The sequence below is a fragment of the Pleurodeles waltl genome, chromosome 8 (assembly GCF_031143425.1).
Source record: "Pleurodeles waltl isolate 20211129_DDA chromosome 8, aPleWal1.hap1.20221129, whole genome shotgun sequence".
Lineage (NCBI taxonomy): Eukaryota > Metazoa > Chordata > Amphibia > Caudata > Salamandridae > Pleurodeles > Pleurodeles waltl.
Genome location: NC_090447.1, coordinates 766474039 through 766489984, shown reverse-complemented (window position 1 = coordinate 766489984; position 15946 = coordinate 766474039). Strand labels below are relative to the sequence as shown.

Below are 15946 nucleotides of genomic sequence, written 5' to 3'. Positions count from 1 at the left end.
TTGTTGGGCCAAGGAAATTCTGCTTTTGTAGATTTGTGGTTTCCATGTCTGTTTTTCATCTAATCTGCAGCCCAGGTAATCATAGGTGGCCACTCGGGCCAAAGGCTTATTATTTACCCTAAAAGTCGATTGCAACGTCTGTTTTTGGTTGAGAATCATAAACTTTGTTTTCCCCTCATTGATTACCATGCTCCTTGAGGTACAGAAAGATTCGAAGCCCCTAAGTAGACCATGCATTGCTATCTCTGTTCTTGCCAGTAATACGGCGTCATCAGCAAAGAGCAAGATAGGTATACTTTCATTGGCTAGTTTTGGCACGTCCAGATTTGATATTGATATATAAAAAGGAAGGCTTAGGCCATTCAAGAGCGATTATTCTGACAGGTCGAATCTACAGTTTAAAACTGCACAGTCAGGGTACAGATGGTAGACCTGCAGTCATGTTTACATGGTCACTGTAGTGGATGGCACAATGGGTGCTGTAGTCTACATCACTTAAAACATTTACCTTTTATGCCCCGGGAACACTTATGTACCATATACTAGGGAATTATAGGTAAGTTAAATATTCCAATCAGGGTGTAAGCCAATTTCATCAAGTTGAAATGTGGAGCACAGCCACTTTATCCCTGGTTAGCAGGGGTAACGTGCACAGAGTTCCACAGCTGGCAAGAACAGTCAATGCAAAAATCTGGATGCACATCACGCACAATATGGTAATTTCTAACGTGGTGCAACGGGTATGTGGTCAATTATGAAACCTCCCTCACCACTTTAAATGGTCAACATAATTCCCAGTTCTTCCAAGTCCAATGCTCCTAGGGAATTCTTCATGACCAAATGGACCTTTTGTGGTCTACCTACTGATATCTGAGTTTTGTATGTGGTACTACAAGGTGATAGAGTAATTCATAAAATGGTAAAATGTGTATGTCAGGGTTTAACAAGTACCAGTTCTACTCCTAGAATGACCAATGACAACAATTTGGTAATCCAAGCAATCCAGCATACACATTTCTTCCAATGTAATTTCAACACACATTAGTGCCTGGAGAGTTTTCTTTTTAATACGCCTTTCCCACTGTCAACTCCAAAAACACATTTCTCTATGTTTATTAGCTGGCCATGCAAAAAGGTGGATGAAGTCCAGATGCATAGTAGATGACTCAGGCATCTGCTCTTGTGGTTTTACATCTCAATTTATTCCCACATAATTCTTTTAAATGGTTAATCTATGGATGACCGGTGCAGAAAGTTATGTAATGTTTTTTGACTACAGTCAGCTTTGTCTTGCAAAGAGGAGTGAAATTCTATAGTTGAATTAGAAAACATTCCTTTTATCCTCCTGGGTAACCAATGGTCGGCAAGAACTACCTCCAATTGGGTATCTTCACCCTTGTCTGGTGCCACCTCCCCGATCACTGCGATAGGAGTACCTCAGCGCAATGCCTTCTTAGAACTGTATTACTTATTCAAGTTACTGTTAACTTTGAGCAGAATCACCAAATGTATGATGCAGGTTGAGGGTGGATGTAGCTGGATTACAGCTTTCTCAAGTACAAGGCATGTGTGGGAAGTGTGACCATGTGTTACTCTATTACTACTACTCTATTACCCATTGATTTAAAATGTAGGTTAAGTTCCATGAGAGCATCACATAAGCCAAGGCTCAGCTAGCCCAAACTACCACCCTTTTTTCTTCTAATTGCAACATTATGAAATTTGCACAGCATGCACAACATCAGCTTCATGTAAAACATGCCAAATGAGATAACATGAACATCATGAACTTGAAAATGTGGCAATTAGGCATTAGAGAATTTTCTAATTTGCCTTCAGGAAAATACTGACTTGAGAATTATGAAAAAATACAAAGTGATAGATGGACTTGAACTGGAAAATGCAAAGTTATGGAGCTGGGAAATACATGGGGTATTAGCTAGGTTGCATTCTTGGAGAATGATGAAATCTTGCAAAGAACTGTGTGACAACTTATACATTATCAAAACAATCCATAAACATTGTAGCAACACTGACTTATTGTAATGTTTCATGCCACAGCATTGCCTCGTAGTCTTGGGGATAACTGTTGAATGTGAAATACGGGGACAGGGGTTCTAATCCTGGCCCTAGTGCTTATTATGAAATTGTATGCTGGGGGGCAAATTGCCTCATCTTGATGTAACTAAAATCTTTCAGTATAGCTGAATTGTAATGTCAATGTGCTACTCAAATGTGTACAGCATACAACTGATGTACATGATCTTGAATCGTCACCCAGAAACTGGTAAATGTACACAGGTCGTACTCAGCTAACTTCATAAAACCAGTGCATAATACATTTAAATCCTATGTTTACACAAATGCACTCTAAAAGGAAGTATAACTGGCAATAACATTTTGGAGTGTTTATTATGGGAGCGACCCCAAACATTTCTTCTTTAAGAGTATTTAAATATGTTTTTTTACCAATATTACAGAAGAAATGGAATTTAAAAAGTGTAATTTGTGGGTATTTAAAATAAATTATTGAAGGTGGGACTCCTTGTCCTTTCTCTTTGGAGACTTCCAATTTTCCCAGAGTTACTGAACGAAGGTGCTTTAAACACACCGAGGTGCTTTTACACAAGATTTTCTTTCAATTATTTTGTAGGAGGGCCTGAAATCTTCAAAACTTAAATTTTGCACATTTGTTGCTGGGAGTGTCTGCCAAAAATGTACAATTTGACACTATTTATCAAAAGCCCATTTGGAATAACCCTCAGCCCCTTTTAGGTTGATCTTTAAATCACATTTTAATCAATGTGAAAGACCTATCCTATAAAATGTACTTTGCCACTATATTTACAACAAATATTGTTAAGTATATATGCACTTATCTATATAGATCTATATCACTTTATCTCTCTCTCTACATGTACATATATATATATATATAAATAAATATATATAATGTACATTATATCTCGGTATATTAAGTTCCTTTCAGTTTTATTTTATGTTTCAATGACCTTTCCAGCAGATGTGCATCATTAACATCAATATTATTTTGTTGTTTTGCTCACTATTGTGCGCTCAAATATTGCTTAATGGCTACCAAAGACTTGTACCCCGGGGACTACATTATAAAGAATAGATCAATATACGTTAGACATCCTGTTTTCTGGCACTTGCATTCCTTTTAAAATTTCTGCCCCACCCACCTCGGAACAAGTTGTGCAGGGGTCATCAATTCAACCATCCTGTCACGGGTAGGCTATGCCAATTATCTCCTTATTTGCCTCCCCGACTATCAAATAGCTATGCTGTGAAGGCTCAAAAAACATAGCTATGTTACTTGAGACCAGGCTTTGAAGATTTGATCATCTATACCTGGCCTGACATGAGATGCACTGGCTCCCGACCAAACAGCGCATTACATACAAAGTCCTTTGTTTGGTTTACCAGGATTATTGCAAGAGCTAACAAAAAAAAGAAAACAAAAAAAAACACAACTCTTCTCTCTACTCTTATTTCATCATACCCGTCCAAGAGAGGGTTTAAGATTAGGATTCCTCTCTGCTTTCAACTGCTTGTTTCCAAAAGGTCAGGTGGGGAAGTGGGTGGTGGGGTAGGGGTGGATCGTCCGCACTAGTTTAGGATCCTGGGGCCAAAACTTGCAAAGTATCTTCCCCTCAACTATCATCAGAAACCCACACCTGATCTTTTGCATGAAAGCTGACAACTTTCTTTTGTGCAGATTGTTGCTGCCTCTTTCCATTAATCCTCATTTTGGGTCCTCTAGTCTGTCAGATGTTTGATTTTTTTGTTTAGGAGGCTATCTTCTGCCCTTTTTGCAGACCTAGCACCACAAGGCCTGTGGAGTACAGTTCCTTCTAAAACAGTAAACACATTTTAAAGAACAGATGAGAATGTAAAAATGTTATCAATGTCCTGAAAGTTTATTCATTGTATAAATTTACTTTTTTTTTACGATTATAAAACCTTTTGAGAGATGTACAAGCAATGATTAACTTTCTGGCGCCTTCATGATCTTAGTCAACTGTGGGCTGTATAGATACACAGTAACATTAACTGCATGTTTATCAGGTTTTTGGGTAAAATAATCATCAGTATACAATAAACTTTTCTTATGATTCAATTGAAAGCATTGCCAAAGCTCTTTTTCCAGAATGCCCGACAAGACTGTACTGTTAGAGCTACCAGGGATATCTTAGACTCACTAAACATGCCATGCTCAGACTAGTATAAAGTATGATTTTATGATACAGTAGAAAAATATTTTCTGTGCGAGTGTGTAGTAAAAAAAATCCATTTGAAATACTCTCCCTCATCAAGAAATTCAAAATAATTACATCCTTTGTGTGTGTAGTTTCCCTTTGAGAAAAATAAGAGTAGCAAGATAAAGCTAATAAAAGTACATTTTTACAAGTGGAAACAGTCAACTGATCCCTCAAGTTTATCAACAAATACCATACCACTCTTTTGCAATATCGGGAGACCCTCTCCCAAAGAGTAAACTATAGTTATACAAAAAATATCTATTATAGCTATTTCTTTATGCTGTCATTTTATATTTAAATACTGCAAATGAAAACTTCAGTACATGATTGCTATAACTATAGTGATTATAAGGTAAATACCTCCACCTTTATTGGATGTATATTTAAATATATATGTATAGATTTACTTAGATTTATTCTACTTATAAGACTACGGCCACCATTCATTTATTCTCATACACCGTTGCACAAAAACAGTGCTTCTTTTTGCTCTGTAAGTGCATGTTATGTTATTACATTCAAAGGCTGCCCAACAGCCAAGTTATTTCAGAGCCTCCCAACAATACTGAAATATTCCAAGCAAATTCTCTAATCAGACACTTTAAACCGTTTTCTTTCCTGTATAAATTCTAAATTATACAAGTGTACTAAAAAAAGATAGGGAAGTTAATTTAAAAAAAAAACATACAAATATTGGATGGCACAAAGTATATTAAACATTTTTTAAGCAAAATGTTTAACGCAAGAGTCCACCCTTTACACGTAACAAACATTTTTGGGGACAAGAAAAAAATGAGTATAAAAATAATGCTTCATGATGCAGGGTGCTGTATTCAGTGTATTTTCACGTCAAAGGTGAAGTCAATAATTCTTATTTTTTCACAAATGATGAACGTTCGTTTTAGTTCTGCTTCCATTCGATGTTCCAGCTCAAATCACCAGCAGGGTCAATGCCTTGCCATCAACAGTTTTCAACCGGTAAAATAGCAAAGCAGCAGCATTTTGGGTACCAGCAGAGCAGAGTAGGTGCAGGTATCTCTACTGCTGTGACATCTCTTGCATTGGATTGTGCTCGCATCCTCTGCTGTGGTACCAAAAGTCTGGAAGAGGCAACTTTACAGGGCAGTTGAGGTAATTTTCTTTACGCCTCTTCGCTGAGCAAGTGTAGAACGGCCTACTGGCTCCAAAACTGGTGACAAAGGATTGCGGCTCAATGCAGAATATGTGGCTGCCATAGCACCCTATTGACAAAAAAAAGGTAAAATGATAACTGGTACTGGATAATACTTTACACTGTAGGACAATACGATTCAGTTACATTCAGTTAAGAAACCAGCCTCTTGGAAAAACCATCATGACAACAGATTTAGTCTACAAATTATGTCACAGAATGGGAATACCGAATGTCCATGCTTTTTTTATTCATATCTCCAGAAGTCATAAAAAAGTACCCTTAATTACTTCAGAATGGTTAAGGTCTTATCACAAGTGTTAATACTCCGGGTCATGGGCTGGTACACTTTAATCAAAAGGTGGAATCGTGTCTGAAGTTTTCATTGCAACCTATTCTTGCATATTCTATTGTAGGAGAGTATGAAGAACATGGTTTTCCTAGGGTTTCCTGACACACAGTTTTGGTTGACTCGTATGTTAAGTTGGGACATTCTGTCCAAATGCATTACAAAAAAGCTCAAAATAGGCCTTTTTACTCTTCACATTCCATCGCCATATATTACGGAGAATTGGTCAGTAGCCAAACGTCTTCATAAAATCCACAGCCTGCATACTCTTTTAAAAATGGTCTAAATGTCTTATTACAGCTTCACTGTGACATTACTAGTGACCTGCTCTAAGAAAATGGTGTAGGTGCTCAATAATAGTAATGTATTACAGCATAGCTTTGACTTAACGCTATCTCATGCCAAAGCCATCAGTTAGCATGAAAGGCAATACACGGAGCAGAATTACAACTGTTGTTTAAACAAAGCTAACTAGGGCCAATTTTCTAGCACTTTGAATTTTTTTCCTGTAGGACAAGTTAGTTACCTTTGGTAACGCCTTAACTGGTAGAGAAAATATCTAATTGCAGATTCCTTACCTTAGAATTCTCCCCAGGTGTCGGTCTGGATCCGGAGTCTTCTAGAGCAGTACTCTTGTGTGCTATTAGGTGTTGTTGATTGGCTCCATATCCGTCATCAGCTGCATTGGATATGCAGCTGCAGGTCCTATACAGGCACCAACCCGGAGCACTGAAGTCAGTTTCTTTCCACTACTTTTCACACCACAAGTGCAGAGCCATGAAGAACACCGACTACTGGTGCATCAAAAATAAGGGAGTCCCTGTCCTTAGAAATTAGTTCTTACAGCGGGGATGATGGGTGGGTCGGTATCTGCAACTAGATGTGGTCTCTACCATTTAAGGCATTATCAAAGGTAGGTGACTTGTCCAAATGATAGAGACATCTAGTTGCAGATTACTTACCTCAGAATAGATACCCAAGCAATATCATCCCTGGCAGAGGGTGTGCAAACTAAGATCAGATTAGAAAGTCCTGCAAAACCAAATGGACAAAATGACCATCCCTACGGACCCGACTCAACGCAGTAGTGTTTGACAAACGTTTGCAGAGAAGCTCATGTATCCACCTAACAGATGTGAAGGACTAGAACTCCGAGCTAACGCAGTGGTCGCAGCTTTTGCTTAGGTAGAATGAGCACACAAACACCCTGGGGGATGCTTCTTGACCAGTGCGTAGCGGATTTTGATGCAGAGGACAACCCATCTGGAGATGGTCCGCTTCTGCCCTGCCTGACCTTTCTTTGCACTCCTATAACCAACAAGGAGTTGATCATACACCCAGAACTCTTTTGTTTTATCAAGATAGAACGGCAAAGCTCCTTTTGGGTCCAGGAGGTGAGCAGGCAAGGTGATGGATTGGCCTACATGAAAGGCATGACTACCTTGGGTAAAAAGGAGGCCCCAGTGCGAAGCACCACTTTGTCAGGATAGATGGCAAGGTAGGGCGGCTTGGATGACCATGCCTGCAGCTCACTCACCCTGTGGGCAGAGGTAATGGCAACAAGGAAGGCAGTTTTCAAAGTAAGAAGCCTGAGAGGACAATTGTGGAAAAGCTTGAACAGAGAGCACATCAGAAAGGTCAAAACCAAATCCAAGTTTTGTTGGGGCATAATGAAAGGCGACAGAGGAAACATATGATCAAGGCTTTTCAGGAACCTATTTACAATACGAGACTTAAACAAAGAAGGTTGATCATGGAACCACAAAAAGGCAGAAATGGACCTTTGAGAATGCCCATAGCAGGTACCTGCTGGGCCAAAGAAAGGATTATAAATAATAAAAGAAAAAAAGAAATAAAAGAAAAATAAACCTCAGAAAGAGGGGCAGAAAGGGGCTCAACAGACTTGTCCGTGCTGTGCACCATGCCACATATTTCTTCAAACGATAGGCATATACAGTTTTGGTGGAGGGACGACTGGCTGCCAAGATTACATTACAGACTTTGAGAGGAAGGTCAAAAGCGTTCAAATTTCTCCACCTAATCTACATGTAAGAAGGCAGAGAGTGGACAGATTTGGGTGCAGAACCCTCCCCTGCTGCTGCAACAGAAGATCCTCTCCAAGAAGCAGTCTGATCGAAGGATCGATGGCCATGCTCAATAGCTCGGGATACAAAACTCTCTGTACCCAGTCCAGAGCTACAAGGATTACTTGGGCCCGGTCATTCTTAATCTTCTTGAGAACTCTGGGCAGAAGTGGTATGGGCTGAAAGATGTACAGAAGGCCTGAGTTCCACTCAAGACGAAAAGCATCGCAGTGTGATTGCCACCTTGGAAACACCAATGTTCAACACTGGTGATATTGCGTGTTCTCTGTGAAGGCGAGCAGATCTTACTAAGTTTCTCCCCACTGCTGAAAGAGACCTAGCGCCACCTCTGGATGGAGACTCCATTTGTGATCGACTAAGCATTGTTGGCAGAGTTCCTCTGCTCTGGTGTCCAGAGAGCCAGCCAGATGTTGAACCACCAGGGAAATGCATGTTTGTTCCAACCACGTCCGGAGGAGCAGAGCCTCCCGACAAAGGTTCCACGATCCCACCCCGCCCTGCGGGGTGCAGTAACACATGGAGGTGGTTTTGTCCGTCAGCACCTGCATTACATTTCCCTTGCGAGGGGGAAGAAATACTTTCAAAACTAGTCTGATTGCACAGAGCTCCAACAGGTTGATGTGGAGTCCGGACTCCGTCGTACACCAGATGTCTCTGATCTCCACCTCCCCTAGATGGCCGCCCCAGCCCAGGAGTGACACAGCTGGTTGGGGGAAGGAGAGGAATCTTGCTCTGACCCAATTGCAGTTCTTTAGCCAGTTTGTTAGCCACCACTGCAGATGTTGCAAAGTCCCTTCTGAGATCTGGACCATGCCATAGAGCAGGGAAGTGGAATTCCTATCGCCCAAGACATATTGTTTGGGGTCAAGGTCAACAAGTTTTCATGTTTATTTTGTCCTTGGGACAAGTAGGTCCAACCCTCAGCAGCACAAACCCTTTGCCTGCAAATTTACAGAAAGGGGAAATGTCTGCAGTTGAGGAAGTATGTGTCCATATGTTAATACTGTTCGAACTTGTATTTATGGTTCATTAATTCGAAGCCTTCATTATTAGGTTGAGCGCTGTAAATAAATGTTTTAAGGTCACACTGCACTACTAAAAGTGATGCCAGAAAAAAAAAAAAAAAAAAGAAGAAGAAAAAAGCGTACACACGTTTGAAAGGTTTAACAATATGATGTTAAGTATAGTGCTCCCAGAATGCTCTCTGATTATTTGCAGATGTTTGCAGAAACTTGTAAGCAAGAGTGAGGATTATTTTCTTTTAAAATAAAATGTTCAGAAAAAATGCAACTAGGGCAAAAAGGTTTCGCTACTATGAACTTTTAGGTGCTAGTTCTTCGAAGCGTCATTTAGTAAAATGCTTTGATGTATGCTAGCATTTCCCAAAACTATTCCTAATTGAAAATCAGTGTAACCATTTTCAACAAGATTATGGGAAGCATGAAAATAAACAAGCACTGGCAAAGCCAACAGATCCAACTTTTTTTTTTTTTGAGTCTTTGTTTCATCATTGCGTGTCTTGTTTTGACATGCCTTTTTTAACACTTATGTGGGAGCTGCCAGGCCCTCACCATTGTAACAAACACTGGCAAAAAAACAAAAACAAAAAAAGTTTTGATCTCAAAGCACATGTTGCTGCCAGTGGTATAACAAAGGTCCTGCAGTCCTCTCCAGGGGTCCCTTCAGCACAGCACCTGCCCTGAGTTAGTCTGGAGAGGGGGCCCCTCCATGTTCTTTGCACAGGGGCCCCCTCCAGTTTCGTTACGCCACTGATTGCCACTGTAGTTCCTGACACTGAAGAAAATTACTTTGAGTGCGAATATGCTCCTTGTTTAAGAGCAGAATGCGATCACTCACAGTAAAGCCAGCAGATAGATAGAGAAATAGAAATTCAATAAAAAAAACAACATTTCTTTGTTAACACCAGACCTAATTAGGTACCCAATTCTTAAAGAAAGTCGCAGAAGTGCACCCATGGTATAGGTCTTTGAATTAGTGGCGTTCATGAATTCACAAGAAGTATACCAGGAAATCGTACCTCTATAAAATATTTGTGCATGGGCAGATTTTTAGCATGGGCAGATATGCATGCGCAGATTTGCTCATGTGAAAATCTATTGAACCTTTACAAGTTCACTTTCCCTCCAAACACTTTTTCCCCAACCCTGGAAGAAGTTCTACTTCTGCCATTGTCAGGAGTACATTTCCAACCTTTCTTATTATGGGAAAAGATTAGAGAAAAGCTGGTGAAAATCCTTAAACCATGCAAGTAGGTTTGCAGACTCAAAGGCATTCTAGCCCTGGAACTATTGTTTACTGCTTCATCAGCCCCAGTATGTAGATCTTCAGAACGGTGGCAAAATAAGGAAATTGCTACAGTAGGCATTGAAATAGCAAGTATTTAAGCCCTACTCTGGTAATAGCCGTGGCATAATCAGAGAGACTATTATCAGAGAAAAAATCTTTGACAAAAGTTGAAAAAAGGCCAGTCAAAAATTGACATAGGGGTAGCTCTCTTCAGATCGCCGCTAGCTAGCACGGAAATAAAAGAAGTGATGTCTGAGTACCGGGGACAATACAGACTACAGATGCGGAGCTGATTGACACCACCTAACAGCACGCACGGGTACTGCTAAAAAAATTCTCTGGATCAAACTGAACCTGGGGTAAATTCAAAAGGTAAGGAATCTGCAACTAGAAGTCTATCAGATTATGCCAGCAGGCATGTTATGCCGGCAAGATGTAGAAGGCCAGAAGACCTAGCAACCTGAAAATCAGTCTCACCGAAATCCGGGCCAGAGGCTTAAACTTCAGAATCACAGCCTGAATTTCCTGGACTCGTCTCTCAAGGCGATAGGCGCAAAACTGCATGGCATTTCTGAATGGCTCGATGAAAGGAATAGACTGAGAGGGAATAAGATGTGACTTCGGCACATTGATAGATAACCCCAGTGAATGCAGGTCTTACTGCAGTCAGGTGGTGGGTGATGACCACTTGAGGCGACTGTGCCTTCAATAGCCTTTCGCTGAGGTAGGAGAAGTCTGGAACCCACAATTCTGCAGATGGGCTGCAGCCCCAATCACCACTTTTGTCAACACCTGAAGGGGCGCTGGTGAGGTCAAAGGGGAGCCCAACAAACTAAAGTGCTTGTGGCCTTCTGTAAACTACCGGTAACATCTGTGAGCCAAAAGGATGGGTATAAGGAAACAGGCATCCTTCAAGTCCAATGCTACCATCCATTTTTCCTGGATCCAGAGCGTACAAGACCTGAGCCAACATGAGCATTTTGAATTTCTCCTTTTTCAGAAAGTAGTTGAGGGGGGAGGTCTTGTATAATGCAGAGGCCTCCATCTTTCTTCAGCATCAGATAGAAGGGGGAATAGCAATATCAACCTACTTCTGATGTCGGCACTCTCTTGATGGCTCCTTTGGCCAAAAGAGCCTGAAATACTTAACAGCAGGGAGAGGTGCTGTTCGGTCTGCCCATATCAGTTTGGTGGCATGGTTTCTGTGAATAAAAGGGTGTAACCTGACTGAACAATTTAGAGCACCCATTTGTCATAGGTTATGGACTGCCAGCGGGACAGGAAGTGCTTGATCCTGCCGACGACTGGTTGCCCATCATGCTGACAGCATATTAAAGGGGTTTGTACGCTGCGGCTGCCAGGGGATGGTAGACATCACAGGTCTCTGGCCTTGGGTCCCACGAGTTTTGGGGGAGCCGCATCCGTGGCAACAAAAGGACTAATGAGCCTGCTGGCCATGGTGGCTGGGTGGGAATGGGCACATCTGGTAGCCCTACCATAGCCACAGAAGGCAGAATGGGGCTGATGTGGGACCATGGGGAGTCCCAACAACTAGGCACTGATCCTACTAGCCATTAAATGGCTTGAGCACTGAATTTGCGTCGTCACCAACCAGGCGAATGCCATTGGAAGGCATGTACAGAAGGGATGCCTGGACATCCCCGAAATAAACCAGTTGACCTCAGTCAGACGAGACGAAGCACCAGAGACTAAGCAATCACTTTACCTAGCGAGTTTGTTGTGTCCAATCTGCAGCATATTGTGAACTTTGCTGCATCTCTGCCATCGGCAATAGCCTGGTCAGGATGGCTTGGACCTCCTCCGTGACCTCTGGCAGCACGTGCGCAAGAGTCCCAAACTATGTGAGAATACCGGCCCAAAAGGCTGCAGTGTTCACGTACTGCAGACCAAGGCTGGTGGCAGAGAAAATCATCTTGCCAAACATGTCCAAGGGTCTTGGATTCCTTAGCTGGTGGAATGGTAGAGAATTTGCCAGGGTAAACTTTGGACATGGAAGCCTTGATGACCTCTCTAGGTAGGGTGCTGGGTGAGGAATGCTGGATCCCCCAGGAGAGGGGTGATCCCAGTGAGCTACTGTACTGTGAACAGGTGCGGCTGTGCCGGGTTTTAGCCTAGGCCCCGAAAGCAAGAGCTTTATTAAGTGGGAGAAGGGGTTTTGTGGGGGCCACCCCAGGGTGAATCACCTTGTCAAGACATTGTTACTGACTCCCACCAAGGGCAGCGTAAGGACTAGGACTTAGGTTGCCCTCCACACTACCACAGCAAGCGAGGCTACTTCCTCCATAGCCACACTAGGAGAGACTAGGTCAGTGTTTGATGTGGTGTCCAGACCACAGGCATCAGCCAGATCCTTGTACCAGTTATTGTCAGCAAAGGGCTCCTTAAGAGGGGCTCCAGTCGTATTCACCCCAGGATATGTCAAAAAATTGAGGCACTGACCCCGACTCAGTGTCTTGGCCCAGTCATGCTGGAGTCTACATCGGACAATAATGGTCTGGCTCTGTATCGGCAGGAATGATGATCAGGTCATTGCGTGACGTCTGTAGTGCCAAGAACATCATTACTGGAACAGACTCCGGTAAAGGTCCTGGATTTGTGACCGGAGCCGGTCTGAGTCCAGGAAGTGCCCGACAGGTGGAGGAGGCAAACCCTCAAGTCGAAATTCTGTTGGGGAGCCTTCTGAACCCATGGGGCCCGAAGGCGCTCCACATGGGTCCGCTTGGCAAAATATGAGGTGCATGTCTTCATAAAATTGCTTCAGGTGGGCTTGGAAAGCTCCAGTTTTGGGATATTTAGAGAGGTGTGGAGCAGACCCAGATTCAGGCTCTGCTTGGGAAATGTGAGAGCGCGGCCAATATTTGTGGCATCTTGGCCCATGACCTCGACCCAAGTGATGAAGTCAGAGCGTTTCGACTTCTTGGCCTTCTTGTTGCAATTATCTGACAAAGATTTAGACCTAGACGATGACTGATAGGAGTGACAGAGCAGGCCTGGGACCTTCCATGCAACCAGGAGCTTCAGGGCACGCTTCTGGACTACCTTGGGGTTCATCGCATGGCAGTCTTGGCAGGCTTTGGAGTCTAGCACAGGCTCCACAATATTAAAAACGCACAGGTTTTTTTCTTTAGGGGGGGGGGATATCCCTAAAGCCCAATGGGAGCAGAAGCTCAAAAAATGTTTGATAAAAAGTTATAAGAAAGCAGTCACAAATATGACTGAGGTAGCTCTTATGGACCTACTCTAATGGCATGGAAAAAAGAAGAACTGATGTCAATGTGTGAGGATTGCGCCTATATAGGCACCACACACACCTCACATCAGCAAAGTGCTGATCGAAGCCACCTATGGGCCCAGAGGTACTGCTTAAGATTTTCCGGATCCAGTCTGTGAGGAACAGGGGTGCTTTACATGGTTTGGTTGTGCAAGCTCACCGTAATACACTTATCAAACCCTTTAGGACCAGTAGGTTTTGTTTGCTAAACCTTTAAATCAACCCTGGCTAGCTGTGGCTCTGAGCAGCAAGGCTTACAAAAAGGAGTGTTAAGCATTTATTCAGCACCAAAACAATTGAAGAAGTAATACACAAGACAATCAAGAAACACACCACCAATTAAAAAAACACGGACTGCATTTTTATGTATTTGTAGCCACCACAATGAAAAATATCCAGCAGAGTTTTCCGGAGATATAGATTTTACAAAGTAAAGTCAAACATGCACTTTTTATTCAGCTATGAACAAGCATTGGTGGAAAAGTTACTTACCTTCGGCAACACCTTATCGGATAGACTACATCTAGCTGCAGATTCCTTGGCCTTTGAATTCTCCCCAGGTGTCAGACTAAATCCAAATAATCACAAACAGTAGTAGTGGTATGATAATCTCACCTCCTACCTTATAGGCAAAAAAAATATAGGAACAATGTAGAATAGTGCAAGAGAAAACTGTCAGCGAGGTGCGCAACAGTATTAAAGCCCTACTACAAAGAGCAAAAGCAGTCTGTGGCACCAACTGGATCCACTGAACCTGTATAAACACAGAAGATACCAAATGCACTCTGAACACCCAGCCCAAATATAAATCTCAGAATCCAGATAGTGAGGATGCCTGGACACCAGATGAAGTCCAAATCTTTTACTGGTATGTAGCACAATCAGATTCTTCCAAGTTTTATAGTTTTTCCACAACAGCCAACACGTGTTTCGTCACATCTGTGACTTTTTTAAAGCTAGTTAAATGTAAAATACAGTACAAATACTAAGAAATTAAGTGATCCAAATGGCCAATGATGTGAGCAAAAAAGGCATCGACATGCCAGGATAAAAAAATGCAATGCTCCTTTGAATTTGTAAACTTTGTCTGTGTCCAGATATTCAATGCAGAAATGTAATAAAGGTCTGAGATGCTGAGCCCCTTTCCTAGTGGAGAGTTCGAACAACCGATTGTTGTTTTTTCATATTCAAATGAATAGAAATAGCAGGCAAATATCCCTTAAGAGGGCCCAGATCCGAGCCATGCTGAGCAATGCAAAGGATAAACAATAGGACCTCAGAGAGAGGGACAGAAAGGGAGTCAACAGACTAATCATTGCATAATGCCACAAATTTCTTCTGACAGGCGTATACTGTTTTGGTGGAGGGACGTATGGCTGTCAAGATGACATTAAGGCTTCAGGAAGGTGGTCAAAGGTTGTCAACTGCCGCCGCTCAATCTCCACGTAAGAAGGCAGAGAATGGACAGGTTCAGGTGCAGAACCCTCCCCTGCTGCTGCTACAGAAGATCCTCCTGTAGGGGTTGTCTGATCGGAGGATCGATGGACATGCTCAGCAGCTCGGGATACCAGATGCTCCATGCCCAGTACGGAGCCACAAAAATTATTTGGGCCCAGTCATTCCTGATCTTCTTGGGGTATGGGCAGAAAGGTGTACAGGAGGCCTGAACTCCACTCAAGACTAAAAGCGTCTGAGCGACTGCTGCCTTGGAACCTCCAACATGCAAAACTACTGACATTATGCGTTCTCTAAGGAGGCGAACAGATGTAACCAAGGCTCTCCTCACGTCTAAAAGACACCTTGCGCCTCATCCAGATGGAGATGCCATTTGTGATCGGCTAGACATTTTCGGCTGAGTCCATCCTCTCTGGCGTTCAGAGAGCCCACCATATGTTGAACCACAAGGGGTATGCCTTTTTGTTCCAGCAACTTCCAGAGGTGCAGAACCTCTTGACAAAGGGTCCATGACCCAACCCCACCCTGTGTGTTGCAGTACTACATGGCAGCGGTGTTGTCCATGAACACCTGCACCATATTTTCCTTGATAGCGGGGAAAAAAAGACTTTCAATGGCACCTGTATCTCAGAGCTCCAACGGGTTCATTTGGTGGCCTGTTTCCACAAGAGACCAGATGCTCCTGATCTCCACCTCTCCCAGATGGCTGCCCCAGCATAGGAGTGAAGCATCTGTCACTGTCAGTTCTGGTTGGGGAAGGGAGAGGGATCTGCCACTGACCTAATTGAGGTTTGTTAACCACCACTGTAGATCTTGCTCAGTTCTCTCTGAGATCTGGACCTTGTCGGAGAGATTACCCTGATGCTGCGCCCACAAGAACTTCATGCCCCACCGCTGAGCCAGCATATGCCTTCTGGCATGTGTCACCAACAGAATGCAGGAGGCCATGAGGCCATCCTCACCGAAATCCAGGACAGGGGCTGA

General features: G+C 42.8%; 1 protein-coding gene across 2 annotated transcripts in view; it reads right to left on the bottom strand.

Annotated features, from left to right (window-relative positions):
- Positions 1-3922: 3922 nt before the first annotated feature.
- Positions 3923-15946, bottom strand: part of RPS6KA3 (ribosomal protein S6 kinase A3) — a 540094-nt gene continuing 528070 nt past the window's right edge. For both annotated transcript variants that reach the window (XM_069205007.1, XM_069205008.1), the window contains exon 22: positions 3923-5524. In XM_069205007.1, the coding sequence (XP_069061108.1) occupies positions 5399-5524 (126 nt within the window). In that variant the 3' untranslated portion in view covers positions 3923-5398. The remainder of the gene's footprint in view (positions 5525-15946) is intronic.